Source organism: Lissotriton vulgaris, chromosome 9, assembly GCF_964263255.1.
Source record: "Lissotriton vulgaris chromosome 9, aLisVul1.2, whole genome shotgun sequence".
Lineage (NCBI taxonomy): Eukaryota > Metazoa > Chordata > Amphibia > Caudata > Salamandridae > Lissotriton > Lissotriton vulgaris.
The window spans coordinates 838297447-838321880 of NC_141697.1; the positions used below are offsets into that span (position 1 = coordinate 838297447).

General features: G+C 47.1%; 1 protein-coding gene across 1 annotated transcript in view; it reads left to right on the top strand.

The window, feature by feature from the left end:
- The window catches only part of LOC147692340 (EH domain-containing protein 1), a 1152127-nt gene that overhangs the window by 299084 nt on the left and 828609 nt on the right, over window positions 1–24434 (top strand). The window contains exon 2 of the mRNA XM_086936776.1: window positions 3778–3875. Within this exon, the coding sequence (XP_086792902.1) occupies window positions 3778–3875 (98 nt within the window). The remainder of the gene's footprint in view (window positions 1–3777; window positions 3876–24434) is intronic.

Here is a 24434-nt window from a genome sequence, read left to right on the forward strand (position 1 = left end):
CCAGACAAACATATAACCGGTACGAACAAGTTTGGTTAATACATAAACTTCAATATAGCAGCATCAAATAAACATTTCAATAATAGCACATTTGATCGATCAATAAAATATGAATTTTAACCTACTAACTAACTACCGAACTTTAACTAAACCCTAACCATAGCTCTGCTACCAGAAAAGTATACTGATGGAGCGCGCAGGTCACCCAGCTAGGACATTTTACTAATACTCACCTGGGCCCATAAATGTAAACCACACACCTTAACTTTTATTTAGGTAACTCACGCTCTACTATCAGTATATTTGTGATTTAACTCTAATTCCTATTCCTATAACCTAGGAACCTAAACACATTGGATCAGGGAGTTGAGTTTAAAGATAGGCACTCAAAACATGTATAACATTTTGTAAGGATGAAATAACCACAGACTCTGGGTAGGTTCAAACTTTTATCTAATCATCATCATCATCATATGTCATGAGCAGAAGATTAAAAGCGATGAGTCTATCTATAATCAAAATCATAAACGGCGTATAGCTATGAATAAGATAGAGTATGCCGATCATTTAGGAACTTAGAATAAAGAGAAGGTCGAAACAAGGAACATGCTTATTTTAGATCACAGATTTTCACAATTTGATTAAAGGAGGGTGAAGAAAAGGGAACATACTAAACCCAAGGACTTTTGCAATTCAGATGGCAGTTTAAAGAAGAACTTATTGCAATTTGAGATTTAGAGTTTTAGCTCAATACTATAGGGAAGGTAAGATTTGGAACATACTATTAAAGTCAGCTTATCTCCTAAAAAGGGAGGGTGAGAAAAGGAACATATACTATATGGAAACGATTTAGCATTGTCTAAAGGTGGGTTGAAAAATGGAACATGCTAATAATCAGTAATACATGGAGATCTCATTTACCAAGGGATGGGAAAGAAAAGGAACATATGCAATCAAGCTTTGCAATTCAAGATGAGGAAAAAAGGAATGCAAATATCTCTACAAACACCCACACAGACTTCTATTTACCTAGGATAGAGTGAAGACCAACCCTGGCCACAGGACAGTTGGAAAAGACAGGAGAAACCCCAAGGACTTCAGTGCCAGTAGGTGAGCAGGTGCAGCTCATGGACAATCAGGACAGGATAACCCCAGGATTTGGATCAGGACCGGTTCATCAAAGGTTAAGACCAACACCTGCAACTTTGGTTGCAACGCCTGCGCTACTCCCTCTCTGCAAGGAATCTGGCAATAACCCCGACTGGGTTATACATTTTATCAGCAAAGTGCTTTGCCTGCACTTTCACTTCCCAAAAACCCTGATTGGGTTCTCGAACCTTCCAACAGAGTGCTCCGCAGCCCTCTGCTTTTAGTCACCTATTGAGTGCGTTGGGTCAGTGACTAGTCAGCTATTCGGACAAGTCGGACAATTTCTCTAGCTAAACCTACGCTAGTTATACTGTTTTTTGGGTCAGTGTATCACCCCCCCAATGTTGCAAGTGTAAGGATCCCCAATTTTGATTGGACAAAGGAGGACAGGTCATCACACCACCTACATTTTAGACTCTCTCAGACTCTTTATGTAAATTCCGGTAAAGCCCATTAAATTCCAGGTTCTCATGACATATGCCAATGGTGAATATAACATTGAATACAATTGTAACGATTTCTAGTACAGTTCAGCTTCTTCTCGCTAGGTCGCAGGTCGGGTTCCCAGGCGCATCTTGGCTGTGGCTGCCAGCTGGCTGGGTTCCACTGCTGCGACGTTCAATTTTCCTCCGCGGGGACATGCGCAAAAGGGACTTCCAAAATGGAGTAGTAAGCATCTCCCAGGCCCAAACAATAGATACATGAAAAGTAAGAGGAAACAAATTATAACACAGTAATAAATGCTTACACTGTATACTATGAATCTCTATACTATACCCATTACTTCAATATAAACTATAGCATTGGGATTAATCAGAGCGAACAGCTTAGCGAAAGCAGCAATGCAAGCTTCAAGCATGCTAGACCACAGAGCAGCCATCTTAGCTCTATTACGCAAGTGCAAGCAGTTTCCCACCAAGACATCGAATACGTCACGTCAAATGGGTATGACCAACGCATGCGCAGTCTAAATTCCCGCGTAGCAGCAGCCATTTTACGTTGCAAGCGTATTAATATTAATAGACACATAAGCAAGCTTCTCTCGGACACCCCAAAATGTCGGACGAGGGGCAGATTAATAAAACAAACAGGTTGATTAGTAAATTAACATTATTTCGAGGTTCATGAGTTCAAGCAAGTCGCTTTACTTGCGAATCCTTGCTCCATCACTGGCATGTTCAGTGCGGTTTTTGGGAGTTTAAAGGTCTTGGCCACCTTGCCGTGTGCCGCAGACTGTACTGCTAATTGTGCCCAGCCTTTATTCCATTCCACCTCCCTCTTCTCTGAGTATGCCTCAAGAAGGCAGTCCCACCTTCCTTGCTGACGCCTCCTCTCTACTCTCCTTGTGCCTGCGTGCTTCCGTGCTGTCCATGGCAGTGGGCCTCTGTCACGGCCCCAAGTTGCTATACATCAGCATCCACCCATGGGAGCCTGAAGGAGCATGATTAACGCACTGGCAGGGCTGGGTAAGAAGGGCTCGGCTCTGAGCTCGATCATCAGGAGAATGGCATGCGTGTCCTGCCACAGATCCCAACCCCCCTCAGCTCTGTGATTTCCATTGTTTTATAATTTGTGAATGGCCAAGCAAGCGTGTTATCTTGAGGGTCATATTAACCAGGAAGGAGTTCTGGTGTGACTAACATGTATTGACTAATTACATTGATCCTTCTCTGTTCCTTGCAGAGATGTTTTTAAAATCATATCCTTAGACTGAAGATTATAAAATATGATGTTTATTTCCAGCACGGCAAAAAGGCATCTGCTTGGGTTGAAGTCCAGAAACAACTGACTCAACCAAGTAGAACGGTCTATTAAGAGAATTCCATTAAGAACATAGAACATGCATGGAAAATATACAAGTCGCATGCAGTTAAAGAAACAGGGTATAAAACACAACCGTGATATGCATGCTGTGCATTGAACATAAATGAATGAAATGTAACGGATGTCCTTCCCAAATGAATTCCATCCGATCCCTTAGCGCTTTTCCTTTCGTCCAGTTTAATTAGATAGTTTTTCTTTTTGGGAAGGAAACGGGGTCCACCAAATTAGCCTCTGCCTGGCCGTCCATAAACAAAAAAGAAAAATTGAAGTATGGCAGAAGTTGTCTTTTTTCTCTTTTAAAACCACATACCCCCCAATCCTCCGCATCCCCCGAATCCTAGCACATGAATTTAGGATAGAACGAAGTTACTGTGCACCCTTTCTTACCACACGATAAACCAGATGGAGCTATGTCAACAGTTTAACTCCGTGGCTAAAAAGTTTGCTTACGTTTTCCTGGTTATCTGGGAAATATACGGGCGCAGGTGGGGAGGAAGGGATCACAATTATACTTTGAAAGACCATTTTTAGGACACTATTCAATTTTCTGCTGTTTAAAAACAATTTGAAGTGTCAGTTGTTTAAGGTGCTCCCAACTGCTTATTGTCTTTTCACCTTATCTCCTCTGCTTTGTGCTGAGTCGTGAGCCAGAACTGCTCTTGTATACAATGTCATTTAAGCTATGTGTTGTATTTATTCCGACATCTTTGATGGGGTTTCCTGTGAATTTATCCAAGCTCACATGAAGCCACAATCCCTTCCCGTGGCTGTGTAGTGAGTCTCTCTCTCATCTGCTTTGTGCAGGTTCATGTGTGCTCAGTTACCAAACCCCGTTTTGGACAGCATCAGCATCATCGACACTCCAGGAATTCTGTCTGGGGAGAAGCAAAGGATCAGTCGAGGTAGGCTAAATAAACATACCTTTTTTTTTTAATAGATACGCTCTCTGGAAAACAAATATGAGTTATAGTTCATCTGGAAAAACAAAAACCCTTCCAGCTCACCAATTATGCTACATGAGCCATAATGAACACCTCTATGCATTGCACATTGCCTCACGGATGACTTCACTAAGGATATCCCAGAATACATAATCAGGCACATCAAAGATAACATCTCAAACAACAATATTGATGACATCAGTGATGGTTACAAGGGTTTTTGCTTTATCCAGCTGAACTATAACCGATTGGCATCTGTGGGTTTTAGGTGATTGTTTTAAGATTTGTTCTGAATCATAACTTATTTGTAAGTGTGTTTTTTCAATGAATTTGTTTTTTCATTGCTTATTTATTCACCTAATCGACCATTCACATTACCTTTTCGTTTTTCTCTTTTGTAGGATCATTTTAACACTTTTGTGTATAGCAGTGTGGCAGTAGTTCGTGAGATTGTACTTTACATTTTGTAGATTCTGCATTGCTGCATCTCCTTCTCTTACATGATTATTTTTCTTATGAACTTAGGAATCTTTATTTTATTTGCATAAAATATTCTTATGTGTAAGTCATGTTTAAAAAATTGGATTTGATGTATGTAACAATGTTTTCAAGTAACATAAAAATAGGTGTTTTTAGTGGTTGACTTTTATTACTACAAAACATCATAACTTAGGAAAATAATTTTCAAACACAATGATTTTATTGCATTTTGCTTTGAGTCATAGAGCAATTTTGTGAAGAGAAAAATATTTACGATGCAAATACAAAACCTGGTCATCTGACAACAATTTTGCCTTAGCACTTATTATATGTATTGTATTAACTTTTATGTTGTTTCAAATCCTATTTACTACGAACTCTTACCTTTTCTTATATAACTTCTTTGTTTTTCTTCTTGTATCTCCTTTGCATATTTCAAAAGAACTTATTTGTTTTCAGAAAACAAGCAGTATACAAAAAAATACAGATTTGCTACTTAGTGGTGATGATACATAGCAATAATAAGATACAGAGTGGTAAAATCAAGGTGTAAATCAATAAAAAGAAATAATAATACTTCTAAATGATGGCGTGGCCAGCCAGCTAGCCAAGCATGGCGGACGCGATTTGCTAGAACTCTGTCCTCGCACCCCTGCCAAAGACCAGTATCTCCCGCCATCCGAGCGAAATCAGGCGGCACAAAAGTGTCTGAGCAGTGACAGCCCACGTTTGTCGTCGAGGGGAGGTGGAGGAGGTAGAGAAAGCCACGACTGCCAGCCCGCAGGACCCGACAACGAAGAGCGTGCCGCTGAGCACACTCGGAAGCGCAAATAGCATTTACCAAACACCGTGCTCCCCCTGCCATTGAGATGCCTGCAGTGATCATTGCTGGGGAAAACCGTAGACAGTCGCTGCCTGAGAGCAGCCCTCCAAAAATACCCAAGGGCTATTGAGACGGCCGGGGGCCCTGCGGAGGCCCAACATCGCTGCATGCACATAGGGCGGAATACAGAGGCCCACAGATACGGCCCAGGAGGTACAGGCCTGTGTGTAACAGACTGCCAGAGCGGGTGGGGAGCGGCAACGGGCTGCAGGACCCCACCGAATTCTGAACTGTGGTGCCCCCATGCTGAGCAGAGACTTGGGACGCCTACCACTGACGTGTGCCTGCGGCGCCCAAGCGTTGCTGTGGAGGCAAAGAGGGAAGAATGCTGAAGCGGCCCAGTGGCCCCTTTGAGGAGCAGTGAGCACGCTCGAGCCATGCTGCGGGCCCATTGCAGGAGGCTGCGTGTGAACACAGAGGTGAGTGCCCTGCCCCACTGCCTCCCTCCCCTCCCTGCCTGGACGACTGCGATAGGCCTGCGACTGGGGAAGGACGCTGCCGCGTACTGCATCTCACTAGGGCCGCAGCGCAAAGTGGCAGAATCAAGCTGATGACCCCTGCGGAGGTCCAGCGGTGATGCGCATACTAAAGGTGGTGCACTGGGACCTGCAGACGCGGCCCTGGAGGCGCGGGCCTACGCTTCCCGCACCACCGGAACACGAATTAACCCCTTGCTGAACGGGAGGAGTAGATGCCTGCTGCTGCTGTGCACCTGGCCCGTTTAAGTGCCACCGCAAAAGTCAGGAGGGAAGGAAACTGTGGCGGCTCAGCGTCACCTTGAAAGCCACATTTGAACTGTATTGTGGAGCAACTGAGGAAGTCTGTCGCGCATGTGCAGTGGTGAGCGGCCTACACCCGGCCCCCTTTCCTGTACTGGTGCCATGTAAGTGTGACTAGGTTACAGCTATATCCTAGACAGCACTTGGCCTGCCACACAAAACAGTGCAGTACCTGACAGTCACCGCCTGATCTAGGCCACGCTGTCGACCTGGGCCTAGACTGCGCAAGCACAGTGGAAAGCAACACAACATCTGCAAATACACAGGCTCACCAGGAGGCCATATCGGGCCTAGACCATCTGCATACGGAGGTGAGAGGCACAACAACCCTGCAGCGTTAAAAGAAAGACATGAGGGTGTGACGCACACCCGCTTTACCTTGATCTGCACTGCAGCAGGGTGCAGAGGACTCAGTTCATTAATGTAACTAGCACCATTGGCCCACGCTGCAGCAAAAAACGCCAGAGAGTGCACAGTGACACCTAAACACACGCCAGCAAGCTGGAACGCAAGGAAGTCAGATGCTGGAGAAGACCTACCTTGCTTTAACAGAGCAGACTTGATCAGGCCCTGACAACGTCCACACAAGACTGAGGCAGTGGCCAGAAGGTAGGCCACGAGTGTGTGAACCCACACACGCACATCCCTGCATTAGTCAGGCTCATACAGCGATTGGGTAGCTCCTCCACGTGCTTGTGCCTACTGTACAAATAAGAATGCTACCCCACACTGGTAAAGCCTGCACCTACTGGTGGCGAATGGCGACAGCCCAGCAATTAGTAATGGGCCGCCTACGCACAAACACCCAACAGCTAAATGCATTCATTGGCAACTCAGAAGCGACAACGGCGGACGGTAACTCAGCCACAGAAATGCCATGCGCAACTCTCGCTGCCAAGCTAGACTCTGTTCTGGCAGCAGTAGAAAATGTTATGTTATGTTATGCGTATTTATTAAGCGCACAGATGCTCCAGCGAAGGAGGGTCCTGGCGCCCGACAAGGCAGCAGCACAACACAACTAGCAAACACAGAACCGAAAAAACAGAGTACTAAGTGAACAAGAAGGTTTTAACAGCACGGCGAAAAGAAAGCAGATCCCTGAGGGCACGAATCGCCGGGGGAAGAGAATTCCAAAGCACTGCAGCACGGACTTGAAAAGAGCGTCCGCCAGCCCTGCTGCGCTTAAAGCGGGGGACAACAGCCAATTCTAGGTCTGAGGATCTTAAGGACCTAACAGGAACATAGCGAGACAAGAGCTTGGAAAGAATCGTAGCCGGAGATCCCTTAAGGATTTTATAGGCAACACAGAGGACCTTAAACCGGATCCGCTGTGCCACCGGAAGCCAATGCAGCGAGCGCAAGGTGTTTGTAGTGGAGCAGAATCTGGGTAATCCTACCACCGCTCTTGCTGCGGCATTCTGAATGCGCTGAAGGCGCCCAATTTCCGCTTGATTCAAGCCCACTAAGAGGGAACTAGCGTAATCCAGCCTGGAGATGACTGTAGCTTGGATCACGAGTTGCCTGGTGGTGGCATCAAAGAACTTAAGCACGGGACGGAGTCCACGCAGGATGCCAAAACAGGCCGCCGTGCGTTTGGTGTGGCAGACGAAGGCAAGGGATGGATCCAACCAGACCCCAAGGTTTTTAAGCTCAGAGACTGGGGTAGGTGTAAGGCCCAAGTCCGATGGCCACCATCTATCTCCCCAGAGTTCCGTTTGTTTGCCAAAAATCATGACCTCGGTCTTGCTAGCGTTCAGCTGGAGACAGTTGGATGTCATCCAGCCGGCGACCGCCCGAAGTCCTTGTTGGAATCTGGGGGCATCCACGTCGGCATCCCCGCTGATCGTGACCGCTAGCTGGGTGTCATCGGCGTATGACACCATGGTCATACCCCACTGCCTGACAACCTCAGCCAGCGGTCTTACGTATAGATTGAATAACGTAGGACTCAGCGAGGAGCCTTGGGGAACCCCCAGATCCAAAGGCTGGAGTTTGGACTGATACGGCGGGACGGCCACACTAAAGGCACGATTGGCAAGGAAGGAACGGAACCACTGGAGAGCAGGGCCAGCAACGCCAGCTTCCTCCAGACGACGCAGAAGGATAGGGTGGGATACGGTGTCAAAGGCGGCGCTCAGATCTAATAGCACCAGTGCCGCCTTTTGACCCGCATCAAGCACGGAGCGTAAGTGCTCCACCATATACAGTAGAGCCGTCTCCGTGCTATGCCCAGCACGGAACCCATTCTGTGTCATGTCAAGGATATCGGCCTGAAGTAGATGGTCCGAGAGGACAGCGTTGACATGCGCCTCAGCAACTTTGGCAGGCCACAGAAGAAGTGAAATTGGACGGTAGTTCTCGGGCTTGCTGCCATCCAAGTTAGGCTTCTTGAGAATAGGCCTAACCACGGCCTGTTTCCACTTCAGTGGAACTACGCCAGATGTAAATGACGTAATAATCAGTGAGCAAAGCGGCGAGATACCGTACGCAGCTAGATCTTTAAACAAAGCCGGGCATAACGGATCAGCCGGAGACCCAGACTTCACTTGTTGAGCCAATTTACTAAGACTTTCCGATGTTAGGCTCGGGAAAGAATGTAACACATCCGATACCAAAGGCTTAGGAGGTCTGTCAACGAAAGGAGCGACCGAGGGAAAGGCTCGGTAAATGGCATTGACCTTTTCCAGAAAGAAATCCGCTAAAATTTCACAGTGCTCCAGAGAGCTCTGGTGGGTCGCAGTCACCTTTTTGGCGGTAAGGTCTTTCAACACCTTAAAGATAGTTTTGGAGGGGTTCCTGCTGGTACGAAATTGCAGGGCATAAAAGGCAGCGCGGGTTCTGCAAACTGCCGGATGGTAGAGTTTCACAGTGGCCAAAAACCAAACTTTTTTATCGCTGTTATAAGTTTTGCGCCAATCCCGCTCTGCGCGCCTACAGATGCTTTTAAGTGCCCGCAGCGAGTCATCGTACCATGGGCTGGAATTCCTTGCCCCAGTTTTACACAAAACTATTGGAATAAGAGAGTCTAGCGCCCTAGTAACCCAGTCGCAGAAGCGATCATAGCCCTGATCCGCCGACTCAATTATACCTAGCGGGTCGGAAGACAGAAGATGGAAAAAATCGTCAAGTTTCAACTTGTTCCAACGCCGCCTAGGAATAGAGCGCACAATTGGTTTGGGTTGCGGAACAGGCAAGGGGCACCAGATACGTACCAGATAATGGTCGCTCCAGGCCAGCGGTGTTGGACTAGAGATGCTAGCTTCCGCTATGTTGGTAAAGAATGGGTCTAGGGTGTGACCCCCTATATGAGTAGGCTGTGTCGCCAGCTGAACCAACTGGAGCGCCTCGAGATCTGCCACAAAACTGGACACGGTTGGACTAGATAAGTTGTCAAAATGCAGGTTCAGGTCGCCAAGAATAGAAAAATTGGAGCAACCTGCAGCCAACGTGCTAATGGTGTCTGGAAGTGCCATGCTAAAGGCCACTTCACTCCCTGGAGGGCGGTAAATCAATAGACCCGAGAGAGCAAAGTTAGGCGAGATGGCAACCTTAAACATAGCGCTTTCGCAGCCAGAAATATTTTGTCCCTGCCATATACACGAGTAGCAGGATTTAACTGCAAGAGCTATCCCCCCGCCTCTAGAGGCTCGGCTAAGGGTAAATACCGAGTATTCAGGCGGGAAGGCCAAGTTCACAACGGCCGTATCAGCGTCTTGCAGCCAGGTCTCCGTCAGACAAAAAATGTCTGGCGACTCCTTACTTACTAGATCGAGGATATCTTGATGATGTTTAACCATCGACCTAGCGTTTAGGTTCCAAATACTGAGGGATGAATTTAGACTGACAGCCGCATCAGCGAGCTCATTGCATCCCCTTCTCAAGGGGGCGGGGAGTATGAACATCCCACAGCTACACGAGAAAGGGCCGCACAGCGGACCGACCCGCGCTGCCCCACAGTTCACATGTAACTGGTCAATGGCCAGTAGCCTGTTCCTGGTGTAACACAGCATTATGAACCTCGGATCGTCCGACGAGAAGGGTAAGGGTCCAGCCACGTCCTGCGCGACCTGACGCGGACGGGCGCAGACGGGCAGGACTCTGGCACGACTCCGGCCACGCGAAGGCACGCCCGCTATGCGATCCCGCTACGCTAGGGGAGGAGCATTAAGTAGGCGTTCCCTCGCTGGCTCATGCGCAGTAAAGCGCTGGCGGATGGTAGCGCCTCTACCCCACTCAAAGATGGCGACCCACCCCAGGCACCGGACCCGCCAAGCGGCGGTGAGGTCACAATTACCATGCAAGTGAGGGGGAGCTAAAACCAAGGGGCCCAGCAGACCTAAAACAAAAAAAATAGTTTTTAAAATGCGAAAATCAGCGAGCGCGCAAAACGCTCCTGGCAGCAGTACGCTACCTTGTCTGAAGAAAAGATAGGAGCCATGTTGGACCAGACTCGATCCTCGTTGGTGTAAAAAATTGACAAGGTCACCTCGGATTTCACCATTCTGAGAGCCGACCATAACAAACTCTGGAAGAAGGTGTGTCTCCAGGAACAAGCACTCGCAGAACTAAAACCAGTTACACAAAGCCACACCGCAGCCCTGCAAGACTTAATAGACCATGTGCAGGACCTAGAAGACAAAGTGGAAGATGCAGAAGGACGCTTGCGCCGCAACAATATCCATGTCGTGGGACTTCCAGAGGTTGAAGGACGAAAACCGGAGGAATATGCAGAGCGCTGGATTCGAGATTTACTTCCTGCTGGCGCCTTATCTCCCCACTTTGAGTGATCGAGAGAGCCCACCGTGTCCCCGCGCAAAAGCCACCACCGGGAGCCCGCCCATTCCGGTTTAAAGTCCTCAACTATAGAGACAGAGACTGGATCCTCCGCAAAACCCGCAAGCTGGCAGACATAAAGATCGGAAGCAATCAAATCTTGATCTTTCCAGGTAACACAGCGCAGGTCCAGCGCCGCAGAAGTGCATATACTGTGGTAAAAAGACAGCTACGCGATCTTGGTCTACGCTACTCATTACTGTTCCCTGCTAGATTTTGTGTGGTCACAAAAGGATTGGCGCGCTTCTTTGATTCACCTGTTGAGATTTGGGACTGGCTGGAGGATTCGGTAACACTGACGGGACCCAGGCCGCTTGTGGAAGATGAGCCAAGAGAACTCAACAGGAAAAGACACAGTCAGAGCAGACACAGTGGATACCGCTCAGGTGTTACCGCAAAGTCCACAGCCCTGACCTAGAACAGAGAGCGGAGATGCAAGAGGCACTACAAGTGGCCGCGACATTGGGAACTGCAACACAAAACTCAGACCGCCACTTGAACCCCTCCAGATCCTCAGAATCTGGGGACTCAACACCATCCACACTAGAGGACCCTGAAGAGTTTCCACTGCCAGAAGTTACGCCACAAAACAGCTGACAACATCATATGACTCTTTCCAAGACGTCCTGTGAACTGTTGAACGCAACCCACGCAACTACCCGCCGTGCTGGCACAATGTTGTGTTAAATCATATGTTGCTTACGTAACTGTTGCTTGCAAAATTTGGCGCCTCCTTTCACACTGCTGTACACAGCACACACTTAGCATGATGTTTAGGGATATGTGTGGGCAACACAGTCAAAATATCGAGTCCTTGATGTCGACTTGCAGTAATGTCGACTTCTAAATATCGAAGGTAAGAAATGTCGATGTTGTAAATATCGAAGTTTAAAATATTGTTTTTAATTAGTGTGTTTAACCTCATAGCTGCTATTACACATTCCTCCCCAGTGCTGCGCTGTCCATTAGAACTAGTGCTGAATGGACGTTCAATGGTCGTGCGCAGCACTGGGGAGGTAGCGCTGCTGACGACCATTGGCCGTCAGCAGCATTTAAGGGGTTAATATCGAGTTAAGTAATGTCGACATAAGAAATATCGATATATGTTAAAATATCGAAATGTTAAAATATCGTTGTTTTATGTTTTATAATTTTGAATTTTGTAATTGTTATGAATTCTTTTTTTATAGTAATTTAAAAATGTATTGTAAAGTTTAAAAAAAAAATAGGAGCGGGATGTTGGGTTTATAGGGGATAAGGGTGGGGAGTGTTTTTAAAAATTAATAATTATTAATTTTTTTTTTATGAAATAGCAATTTCAAATTTCTAATTTCATGTAAAATTTTAGGAGCGGGATGTTGAGTTTATAGGGGATAAGGGTGGGGAGTGTTTTAAAAAAAATGAAAAAAAAAAAAAAAAAATTATTGAAGTAGTAATTTTAAATTTACAATTTTTAATTTCATGTAAAATTTTAGGAGCTGGATGTTCGGTTTATAGGGGATAAGGGTGGGGAGTGTTTTAAAAAATGATTATTTAAAAAAAATGTATAATGAAATAGCAATTTGAAATTTCAAAATTAAAATTTCATGTAAAATTTTAGGAGCAGGATGTTGGGTTTATAGGGGATAAGGGTGGGGAGTGTTTAAAAAAAAATATATATAAATTGAAATAGGAATTTTAAATTTTACATTTCTAATTTTATGTAAAATTTTAGGAGTGGGATGTTGGGTTTATAGGGGATAAGGGTGGGGAGTGTTTTAAAAAAATATATATATATATAAATTGAAATAGGAATTTTAAATTTTACATTTCTAATTTCATTTAAAATTTTAGGAGCGGGATGTTAAGTTTATAGGGGATAAGGGTGGGGAGTGTTTTAAAAATAAAAATAATATAGAATTTTTTTTAAATTTGAAATAGGAATTTGACATTTTAAAATTATATTTCATTTAAAATTTTAAGAGCGGGATGTTGTGTTTATAGGGGCTAAGGGTGGGGAGTGTTTTAAAAATATATAATTATTAAAATGATTTGATTTTTTTTTTAAAAAAGTAATTGGAATTTGGAATAAGAAATTTCTAATTTTATTTCAAGTTTTAGGAGTGGGATGTTGTGTCTATAGGGGATAACAGTGGGGAGTGTTTTTTTAAAATATTAATGTTTAGAAAAATATTTAAATTGAAATTTGAATTTCAAATTTCATTTTAATTTTTTTGTTGTGGGGTGTTGGGTTTATAGGGGATAATGGTGGGGAGTGTTAAAAAAATATTCAATGTTTAAATTTAAAAATTATTTTGAAATAGGAAAATTAAACTTAAAATTTCTAATTTTTACAATTTTTTTATGAGTTGGATGTTGTGTTTATGTGACATTATTTTTAAAATATATATTTTTTTAAATTATTTATTTAAATTGATTGAAATGAAGTAGAAAAAAATATATTATATTATAAATGTATTTATTATATGGAAATTTAAATGGGAATATTACATTAAATAGGTTCAATGTCCAGCACCTGCCTCAAATAAATGTACATTTGAGTGGGAATAGTAAATTAAATAGGTTCAGTGTCCAGCACCTACTCTAATTAAATGTAGATTGGAGTTGGAATAGTAAATTACATAGGTTCAGTGTTCAGCACCTACCTCAATTAAATGTAGATTGCAGTGGGAATAGTATATTAAATAGGTTGTGTCCAGCACCTACCTTAATTAAATGTAGAATGGGGTTGGAATAGTAAATTAAATAGGTTCAGTGTCCAGCACCTACCCTAATTAAATGTAGAATGGAGTTGGAATAGTAAATTAAATAGGTTCAGTTTCCAGCACCTGCCTCAATTAAATATAGATTGGAGTGGGAATAGTACATTAAATAGGTTCAGTGTCCAGCACGTACCCTAATTAAATGTAGATTGGAGTGGGAATAGTACATTAAATAGGTTCAGTGTCTAGCACATACCCTAATTAAATGTAGATTGGAGTGGGAATAGTAAATTAAATAGGTTGTGTCCAGCACCTACCTTAATTAAATGTAGATTGGAGTCGGAATAGTAAATGAAATAGGTTCAGTGTCCAGCACCTACCTCAATTAAATGTATATTGGAGTCGGAATAGTAAATTACATAGGTTCAGTGTCTAGCACTTACCCTAATTAAGTGTAGATTGGAGTGGGAATAGTAAATTTAATAGGTTCAGTGTCCAGCACTTACCCTAATTAAATGTAGATTGGCTTGGGAATAGTACATTAAATAGGTTCAGTGTCCAGCACCTACCCTAATTAAATGTAGGTTGGAGTTGGAATAGTAAATTAAATAGGTTCAGTGTCCAGCACCTACCTCAATTAAATGTAGTTTGGAGTGGGCATAGTAAATTAAATAGGTTCAGTGACCAGCACCTACCTCAATTAAATGTAGATTGGAGTGGGAATAGTAAATTAAATAGGTTCAGTGTCCAGCACCCACCCTAATTAAATGTAGATTGGAGTGGGCATAGTAAATTAAATAGGTTCAGTGTCCAGCACCTACCCTAATTAAATGTAGATTGGAGTTGTAATAGTAAATAAATAGGTTCAGTGTCCAGCACCTACCCTAATAAATGTAGATTGGAGTAGGCATAGTAAATCAATTAGGTTCAGTGTCCAGCACTTACCGTAATTAATTGTAGATTGGAGTGGGAATAGTAAATTAAACAAAATATTTAAGTATATGTATTTGAATTTTTTAATATGTATATATATAAATTAAAAAATATAATCTGTTTGGGATATTGGTAGTAATATTTTTTTATAGTTAGTAAAAATAAATTGCACAGTTAAAAAAAAAATGTTGTATTATTCAGACAGTACATAAATAAAATATATTCTTTTTATAAATGAACGTATAACATTTTAACAAATAAATATAAGTATTTGTACTCTTTTCAGTTAGTTGTTGAGTCGAGTACATTATGCCGCCGATTCTGATCCGGTAAAAAGCGCTCCGAATAGCCGTTCGGAGCGTTTTTCCCGTACGAATTGTACCCTGCAACGTCCCCTGTACGTACGACGAAGTACGATTCGTACCAGGAGCTGGACTCCGTACGACTCTAATCTCCGTACGAGTCTCAGGTTTTCAGGTTTTAAAGTATTTATTTCATTTTTTTTAGATCATAAAAGACAATTAAAAACAATACAAATTGAGCATACATGATATAGTTAAAATTTGATTTAAAACCATCACAGTTACAATTTGCAATTTCATAGATTTCAAGAACATTTCAACACTAATATTAGAATTAAACTGTATAATAAAGACCTAATACAAGTAAAAGAAAGAAAAAACCTGTTTGGAAGTTGGGAAACAGAGACAGAATCAAAGTGCCTACAAGTATCTTGATCTAATCACCCATGTCCACCCCAGGAATTTGGCCACAGCCACAACTACCACCTCAGAGGTATTAGTACGAAGTGCCCATATAGCCTCTGCACTCCCTCTGACTTTAAGATGGCGACATATGGGCCCTATCCATTTGCTTCTTGGGGCATGTTAAAACAAAACATACAAATAGGAGATGACCCACACTCTCCTTATGTCCAGGGCACCGAGGACAGGAATCACTCACTCGGTTGGACCAGTTCCTGGTAAAAGATCTTAAGGGCAGAGTACCTACTCGGAACTGGTGATAAAGCTTTTTGTCTAATGGCTTAGTTATGACATCCCAATAATTCTCTAGGAGAGAGTCCAGTTTATGGCACAAGAACCTTCCTGTTAAGCTAACAGAATCTGAGGCAATAACTAGCCCTTTGCGAACAGAGGCCCAATAGAACCAGCAATTACTGACGATGTAATTTTACCTATGGTTACGTTTTTCTGGCCTTTGGAGTTACTCGAGGAAGAACTAGGATTCCCCAGAACAATTTGGGAGTTTGCCATCTTTTTTAAGAGACCAGTATTGGTGTTGACAGTGGACTCGAGTGTATCCAATTTGGCGGTCATCAAACGTGTTCTTTCAAGTACAGGGAGTAAAAGAGTTTTAAACAAAGCTTCCATTTTGGCCAGCAAGCTATCATCACTACTGTAACAGGTGGGGCATGGGTCCGAGGGCCCGAAGGGGATGTGAGATAGACTCGGGGGATCATTTAAGACTAGGACAGGATGTGGGGTGGAGATGACTTCAAGAGTTGGGACAGTGGGAGGTGCTGGGGCATTAGGTTTTTGAATCTTGGTAGCACCCCCCTCTGATGACCCTTGCATCTTTTCCTTTTTCGTGGTACTTTTCTCAGAGAGTCCTCATCCTTAGAGGAGTCCGACTGAGATTGACTGGCCAGGAGCTCACTGTCCTCACCCCCACTGCCTTGTGTATCGTCGGGGCTAGAGTCACTCTCTATCATAGTCGGGGGTGGGCCTTCCCCCTCTACCTCACGGTGCACGTCCACCGCTATTTCGACAAGATGGTGGCTCGTATTCGGGGCCGAACATCAGGGCTGGGTATTGTGGCCAGCCTTCCCAATGAAGATCGTTTCCCGTTAACCAAATCTATGGAGAGCCTTTTTTCGACCATGGCTATCTCTTTTTCTAGGATGCCTGTGGCCCTGGTAATAAAAGCGTCTAAAGGGCCAGAGACTACCCCCTTTGTGGTCTGCAACTGTACATTGCGTTCTTTACCTGAACGTAGAGGCATAATTAATTATAACAATAGCCGTACAATATTGGCACAACAATGAATACAAAGAAACAGGGGCGGTGGCCCAACCGAACCTCGCCCGACCACGGACGGCCACAGACGGTCCCGCCCTTGTCCGGGCTTCTCCCGGCTTCTCCCGCGTCGCGGATAGTGGGCTGGTTCTTATAGAGTATGGTCAATACAAGGGGGCGGGGCTAGCAGGGAGAGCACCGCAACCAGCCCAGCAGGACGGACAAGGAGTCAGCAAACTTCCAAGGCACAGAACGCAGTCAGAATCCCGCCGGTCAACAGCAGAGTAAAGGTTCTTATGGCCCTGTGTGCAGGGGGCGGGGCTAGCAGGGAGAGCGGGCCAGGTGGATCCAATCGGCCAAGCAGGGACTGTCCCCGCACACACGCTCGCAGCCCTGTCCTGCCCCTGATCACCCCTGAAGCGACGGTGAGTTACTTCTCAGCGACGCGGGACCCGCGAAGCGGGTACCGCTAGCAGTGACTGAAGATGAGCACAGCAACCAGCCCAGCAGGACGGACAAGGAGTCAGCAAACTTCCAAGGCACAGAACGCAGTCAGAATCCGAGTCTCACTCGGAACCCGCTGTACGCGACATCTGTACGGTTCGCGGCTAGTTTATACGACCCAGCAAGTACGATACGGGCAACGTACCACCCTTTTTCTACGGGAGCTGAAAACAGCTGTAAAAGCAGAGTTCTTGATGAAACCGGTACGGAACACCCCCCCCCTGGTACGGCGCGTACCCCCCATGATCGGAGGGGTACGGCGCGTACCCCTGCGATCATGGGGGGTACGTGCCGTACACCCAGCATACATGTGGGACACCCCCGCGCCGCACGGCCACCAGCTGCTGCGTGTGTTCCCCTCTGCCTGCCTTCTGCCTCGCTGACGCCGTGGTCGCTCCCCTCTGGTTTCCCAGTTGTTTTGCCCTAAATTTGTGCTTGTCTGTTTCTGCCGTCTGCTCGCGTTTTTTGCTGTTTTTCCTTGTTTTGCCCGTAATTTGTGCTTGTCTGTTTCTGCCGTCTGCTCGCGTATTTTGCTGTTTTTCCTTGTTTTGCCCGTAAATGTGCTTGTCTGTTTCTGCCGTCTGCTCGCGTATTTTGCTGTTTTTCCTAGTTTTGCCCGTAATTTGTGCTTGTCTGTTTCTGCCGTCTGCTCGCGTATTTTGCCGTTTTTATTTGTTTTGCCCTAAATTTGTGCCTGTTAATTTCTTTGTATCCCCTGTGCCGTGTCCAGTTTCCTTCCTGATTGGCCGCCTACCTCGCCGCCCTCCGCTCTCGCTTCCCGCCACCGACATTGGCCCCGCCCCTTTTTCTCTTCTGTTCCCTCCCCGCTCCCGCCTCCCAGCTGCTCCGCCCACCCGCGCACTTCGCCTTAAATGGCGACCGTGCGGACGCGCAGCGGTCACGCGCAGCGGGCGCGCCGATTGTGCGCCGAAGGCGCGCCAAAGGTAAGCCCGTCTACGCCCGTCCGCGACCGGATCGCGACCAGCGCCAGGACCCCTGGCCCACGAAGACCCCGACCGACCCGCCTGACGTACTCCGCCGCCACCCTCACCGCTCTCAACACCGGCCGACTCCCAGAATGCCATCAAGCCTCTCCACGACGTACCCACGGACCCTTCAGCTGCCACGCCTGCAAGTTCACCTGCATCCGGACCTGCCTCGCACCAGCACCCACCAAGCCGAACACCAGCAGTACCCACCTCAAGTGCATCCTGCTCAACACCCGCTCCATCCACAGACATGCCATCGAACTCTGGAACCTCCTCGACACCACAGCTCCAGACGTTGCCTTCCTCACGGAGACCTGGATGAACGCCTCTTCAGCTCCCGACATCGCCATCGCCATCCCAGAGGGCTACAAGATCGTCCGGAGGGACCGAAACGCCAACCAGATGGGAGGAGGCATCGCCATCATCCACAGGAGCACCATCCGTCTCACGACCAGCACCGACAACTCCCTGACCACCGCCGAACACCTGCATTTCCAGATCCACACCAACCCGAACACCACCCTCAGAGGCACCCTGATCTACCGACCCCCTGGACCACGCACACAATTCAGCGAGGACATCGCCGACTTCGTCAGCCCACATGCCCTCCCCTCCGCTGACTACATCCTCCTGGGAGACCTCAACTTCCATCTGGAGAACAACAACGACCGCAACACCAGCACCCTGCTCGACAACCTCACCAACCTGGGACTCAAGCAACTGGTGTCCACCCCCACCCACCTCGCCGGACACACACTCGACGCTGTCTTCTCATCCAGAAAGGACATCAACTTCAGCCACACCACAGAGCTTCAATGGACGGACCACAGCTGCGTCCACTTCACCTTCAAGAAAACAACGACCCACCACCACCAGCAACAGACCGCCCGCAGAAGCTGGAACAAGATCACAGCAGACCAGCTCGCCACCTCCCTGAGCCAGCACCCTCCTGCCAGCTCAGCGAACCCCAGCCAGGCTGCCGACAACCTCACGAAGTGGATCAGCAACTGCGCGGACGAACTCGCCCCACTGAGGACCCCGCCCAGCAGACCCGGCAGCAAGAAAGCCCCATGGTTCACCGACGAACTCAAGAGCTCCAAGAAGAACTGCCGAGCCCTCGAGAAAGTATGGAGAAGGGAACCGACACCGGACAACAGGACCTCCTTCAAACTTGCCACCCGGAAACACCACCAGCTGATCCGCGCCGCCAAGAAAACAGCATTCAAGGACCGGTTGGACAACAACGCACACAACTGCAAGGAACTCTTCAACATCGTCAAAGAGCTTTCCAACCCCAGCGCAGGAAACGACGACATCACCCCATCGCAAGACCTCTGCAACTCCCTGGCTTCATACTTCCACAACAAGATCGCGGACATACACAACAGCTTCAACAACCAACCAACGCACACCATGACCGAACAACCACCCCCCACCACCACCCTCCGCGCCTGGACCCCGATCAGCACCGAAGACACCATCCGCACGATGAACTCCATCCACTCCGGATCACCGACCGACTCCTGCCCTCACCACGTCTTCAACAAAGCCGACGCTGTCATCGCACCCCACCTGCGAGACATCATCAACACATCCCTCGACACCACCATCTTCCCCGAGAGCTGGAAACACGCCGAACTCAGCGCCCTACTCAAGAAACCAACAGCGGACCCCACCGACCTCAAGAATTACCGCCCCATCTCGCTCCTCCCGTTTCCAGCCAAAGTCATTGAGAAGACCGTCAACAAGCAGATGGCCGCTTTCCTCGAGACGAACGGATCCCTCGACCCCTCACAGTCCGGCTTCCGAGCCAACCACAGCACCGAGACCGCCCTCATCGCCGCCACCGACGACATCCGAGCCCTGATGGACAATGGAGAAACAGCGGCCCTCATCCTCCTAGACCTCTCCGCGGCATTCGACACGGTCTGCCACCGCACCCTAGTACGGCGCCTCAGCAACGTCGGAATCCAGGACAAGGCCCTGGAATGGATCATCTCCTTCCTCGACGGAAGAACACAGAGAGTCCGCCTACCACCGTACAAGTCAGAGGCCACCGAAGTCATCTGCGGCGTCCCCCAAGGATCATCTCTGAGCCCCACCCTCTTCAACGTCTACATGAGCCCCCTCGCGGCCATCGTACGCAAACACAACCTCAGCATAATCTCCTACGCCGACGACACCCAGCTGATCCTCTCCCTGACCAACGACCCCGCCGCCGCCAGAGCCAACCTGCACGAAGGGATGAAAGAGGTAGCCGAGTGGATGACGACCAGCCGCCTGAAACTGAACTCGGACAAGACGGAGGTCCTCATCCTGGGCTCCTCTCCCTCCGCCTGGGACGACTCCTGGTGGCCTCCCGCCCTGGGCACCGCACCCAAACCGACAGACCATGCACGCAACCTGGGCTTCATCCTGGACTCCTCCCTCTCCATGACCAGGCAAGTCAACAACGTCTCCTCGGCATGCTTCAACATCCTACGCATGCTACGGAAGATCTTCTGGTGGATCCCCACCGAGACCAGGAAGACAGTCACCCAGGCCCTCGTCACCAGCCGACTGGACTACGGCAACGCCCTCTACGCCGGGACCACCGCCAAGCTCCAGAAGAGACTCCAGCGGATCCAGAACGCCTCAGCCAGACTCATCCTCGACATCCCACGAACCAGCCACATCTCCGGACATCTGCGAGACCTTCACTGGCTCCCCGTCAACAAAAGAATCACCTTCCGCCTCCTCACCCACGCACACAAAGCCCTACACGACCAAGGCCCGAGCTACCTCAACAGCCGAGTCAACTTCTACGCTCCCAAACGCCACCTCCGATCAGCCAACCACGCCCTCGCCGCCGTCCCCCGCATCCGAAGAGCGACTACAGGAGGAAGGTCCTTCTCCCACCTGGCCGCCAAGACCTGGAACTCCCTCCCGACCGACCTGCGCCTGACCCAAGACCACCTCTCCTTCAGGAAGAAGCTGAAGACCTGGCTGTTCGAGCAGTAGCGGCTCCCCCCCCCCCCAGCGCCTTGAGACCCCACGGGTATGTAGCGCGCTTTATAAGTGTCACTGATTGATTGATTGATTGATGAGGTACGCACTGTACCCCATGTATGTTGGGTCTATGGCACGTACCCCATGTTCGCTGGGTGTATGGCGCATACCCCCCATGATCGGAAGGGTACAGTGCGTACCCCTGCGATCTTGGGGGGTACGCGCCGTACACCCAGTGTACATGGGGTACGCACCGTACCCCATGTACGCTGGGTTTACGGCACGTACCCCATGTTCGCTGGGTGTACGGCGTGTACCCCCCATGATCGCAGGGGTACTCGCCGTAACCCTGCGATCATGAGGGGGACGCGCTATATGGTGTGTATGTGATTGTGCGCTTTTCCGTACTAATCGCCCTTACCTGACGTGGACCGTACGACTCGCGTCCTGATACCCCGGTCCAGATCGTACTCGTCGGGTCGTACGGCGTGTGTACGAGTCGTTAGGCGATGGCTCCGGATGCAATTCGTACGGAAGGTAATTTTATCCGATCGGAATCGGTCCCTATAGGTACATATAAACAATAAATGAAAATATATTTAATATTAGAATATATATAGTACATACAGTTGGAAAAAAAAATGTCATCACATTTTTTATTACTGTACATTTTATAATACTTTTAACATATGAATTTCTTTTTGAAATCATGGTATACATGTTGATATAGTTTTGAAGAAAAAGATTGTTATCATATATTTATATTATACAGTAACATTTTTCATAATACAATGTTTGTATTATAATATCAGTTAAATGTTTAAATGTTATTAATATTAATATTGCATTAATATTAATAAGTTTTAAATGTTTGTACATGTTTTCAAAATGCATAAAAAGTATACATTTTTTTTGCATTTTTAAACAGATATTTTTTTATAAATATAATATTAAATATAGTGTAATAATATTTAGTTTGATATTTTTTCAATATATGAATACAATAATATATTTTATAATAAATAATAAATAAATTGCAAAAATTTAGAAAAATGATTTAATAAAGTTTAACTAATTTTTTAAATGTTAAATACATTTTTTTGTCATTTAACTATTTTTGTGGTGATATTATTATTTGGGTCTTTTTATTTTGTAACCGCTCTTAGGGGGTCATTAGGATGGCGGGCGGACTTTGCCCACCTGCCATCCTCGTGCTAATCGGGACCGCCCGCCATAAGCGCGGGGGTCCCATGGGAAGTATTAGGACGTGCCCCCCACAGTGGCGGGCACATCCTGTATTTTTAGCATTGTGGCGGGCGGTGCTCTCTGCACTGCCCCCTACAATGCTAAAGTATTTAAGCATTTGCATAATCAAAGCAGCAGGCACCGTGCTGTAAAAATGTTGTACAGTATGCAGGGCAGGAACACTCTGTAGCACCTAGGGAGACACAACAGAACAACAGTCACTGCTCTCATTGTGGTAACACACACAGATCACTGCACAATAAATATCCTACACATCACACACATACTACACAATGTCTAGCAGGTGCGCACAAATACGGTCCAGCATGCATCTCCGTACGGAAAATCAATTTCACCAATACCACACATAGGTGACAGAACATGTGCCCATTGGTTACATCCACGCATAGCCATTCACAACAAAAGCAACCACACCAGACAATGTACCCGTTGTACCTATTCACCCACCTTCAAGTGAAGTAGCGTTCGATGAGCTGCTGGCGCTGGTCAACTCCTTCCTCCTCTCCACTGTCCTCATCACTGGATTCAGGTCCCTGAGCAGGTTGTGGCCTTGGGTCATCACCATCATCCAGGAGCAGGGGGATCCTCCTGTGGATGGCCAGGTTGTGCAGCATACAGCATGCCATAACGATCTTGCACACCTTCCCAGGCGAATATGCCAGTGCGCCTCCGGTCCTATCAAGGCACGGGAACCTTGACTTAAGCAGTCCGAAAGTCCACTCGATCACCCGTCGGGTCCTGCCATGGGCATCATTGTAGCGGATGTCTGCTGGTGTCCGGGGATTCCGTAGTGGGCTCAACAGCCATGGGCGACTGGGATATGCTGAGTCACCTGTGAACGGCAAACACACATTGCAATGTTGTACAGCCAGAGTGCAGCAAGTGACACATAGCACGCCATTGCAGTAGTGAAACTCACCCACAATCCAGGCACGTTCGGGATGCAGATTCTCCATCATCCGTGGCACCATGCTGTTCCTCATAATGTACGAATCATGGGCCGAACCAGGATACTTTGCACACACATGTGAAATTGTCATGTCTGCAAGGCACACCACCTGCACATTCATGGAGTGGTAGTGTTTGCAGTTCCGATAAATGTGCTTCGTCGCCTGCGGTGGCAACAGACCTACATGTGTGCAATCGATGGCACCGACTATATGTGGGATGCCCCCAAGGGCATAGAAGTCACCCTTCACAGCATCCAATTCACGTCCCCTGGGGAAATGTATTTAGCGATTGTGATATGGCATCATGGCCGCAAGAACATCTCTCAGCACCATGCTGAACATGGGCTGCGACATCCCCCCAGCGTTCGCCACGGTCTCCTGGAAGGAACCAGTCGCAAAAAATTGGAGTGCCGCCATCACCTTGTAGGTGGATGTGAATGCCATAGGATAGTGACGGCGAGGCTACAGGTGGGGCTCCAATAGATCACACAGGATCTTCAGTGTTGGTCTGTCCAGCCTGAATTTTCTGATGATTGCCTCATCCTCCATGTCCTGCAGCACTGTCAGGTGACGGAGTAGATTCGGCCTCCTCCTAGTCAAGGAGTGAAATGAATATGTCAGTGACAAGCAACATGAGATGAGCATGGCACAGAGCATCAATGATGTAATGTGAAACAAAGGAGTACCAGAGAGATGCATGGCACTTCAGGTGACATGGCTGGCCAATAGCTACACACAGAGGGCACGCCTCTCAAGTGCCACAAACACATCTGGGACAGTGGAAGTGGAAATAATGGATGAACAATTCACATGTGCATACAAGGTGCAGCAAGACCCGCCGATTTATTGTGATTCGCCATGTCTATCATACCCATCTGGTGTACCTGCCACACCTCAATGCATCATGTAAAGTCGGAACACATTCATCAACACAATGATCACAGTAGCAGGGACACTTCCGGTTGTGTGCATGAGCAGTTGTGAATGCACAAGTCTTGTCCAATACAATGCAGTGACACCATCCATGTGAAGGTCTGAAATGACCCACAACACTTTACACGTCACAACATCATTTACACCAGCTGGAGTCTGTCAATCATCATCAGCCATCAAATTCCTCACTAATATAGATGAACAACAGGCCAAAGTGTCTCACACTGAACGTGCGTCCACCTGT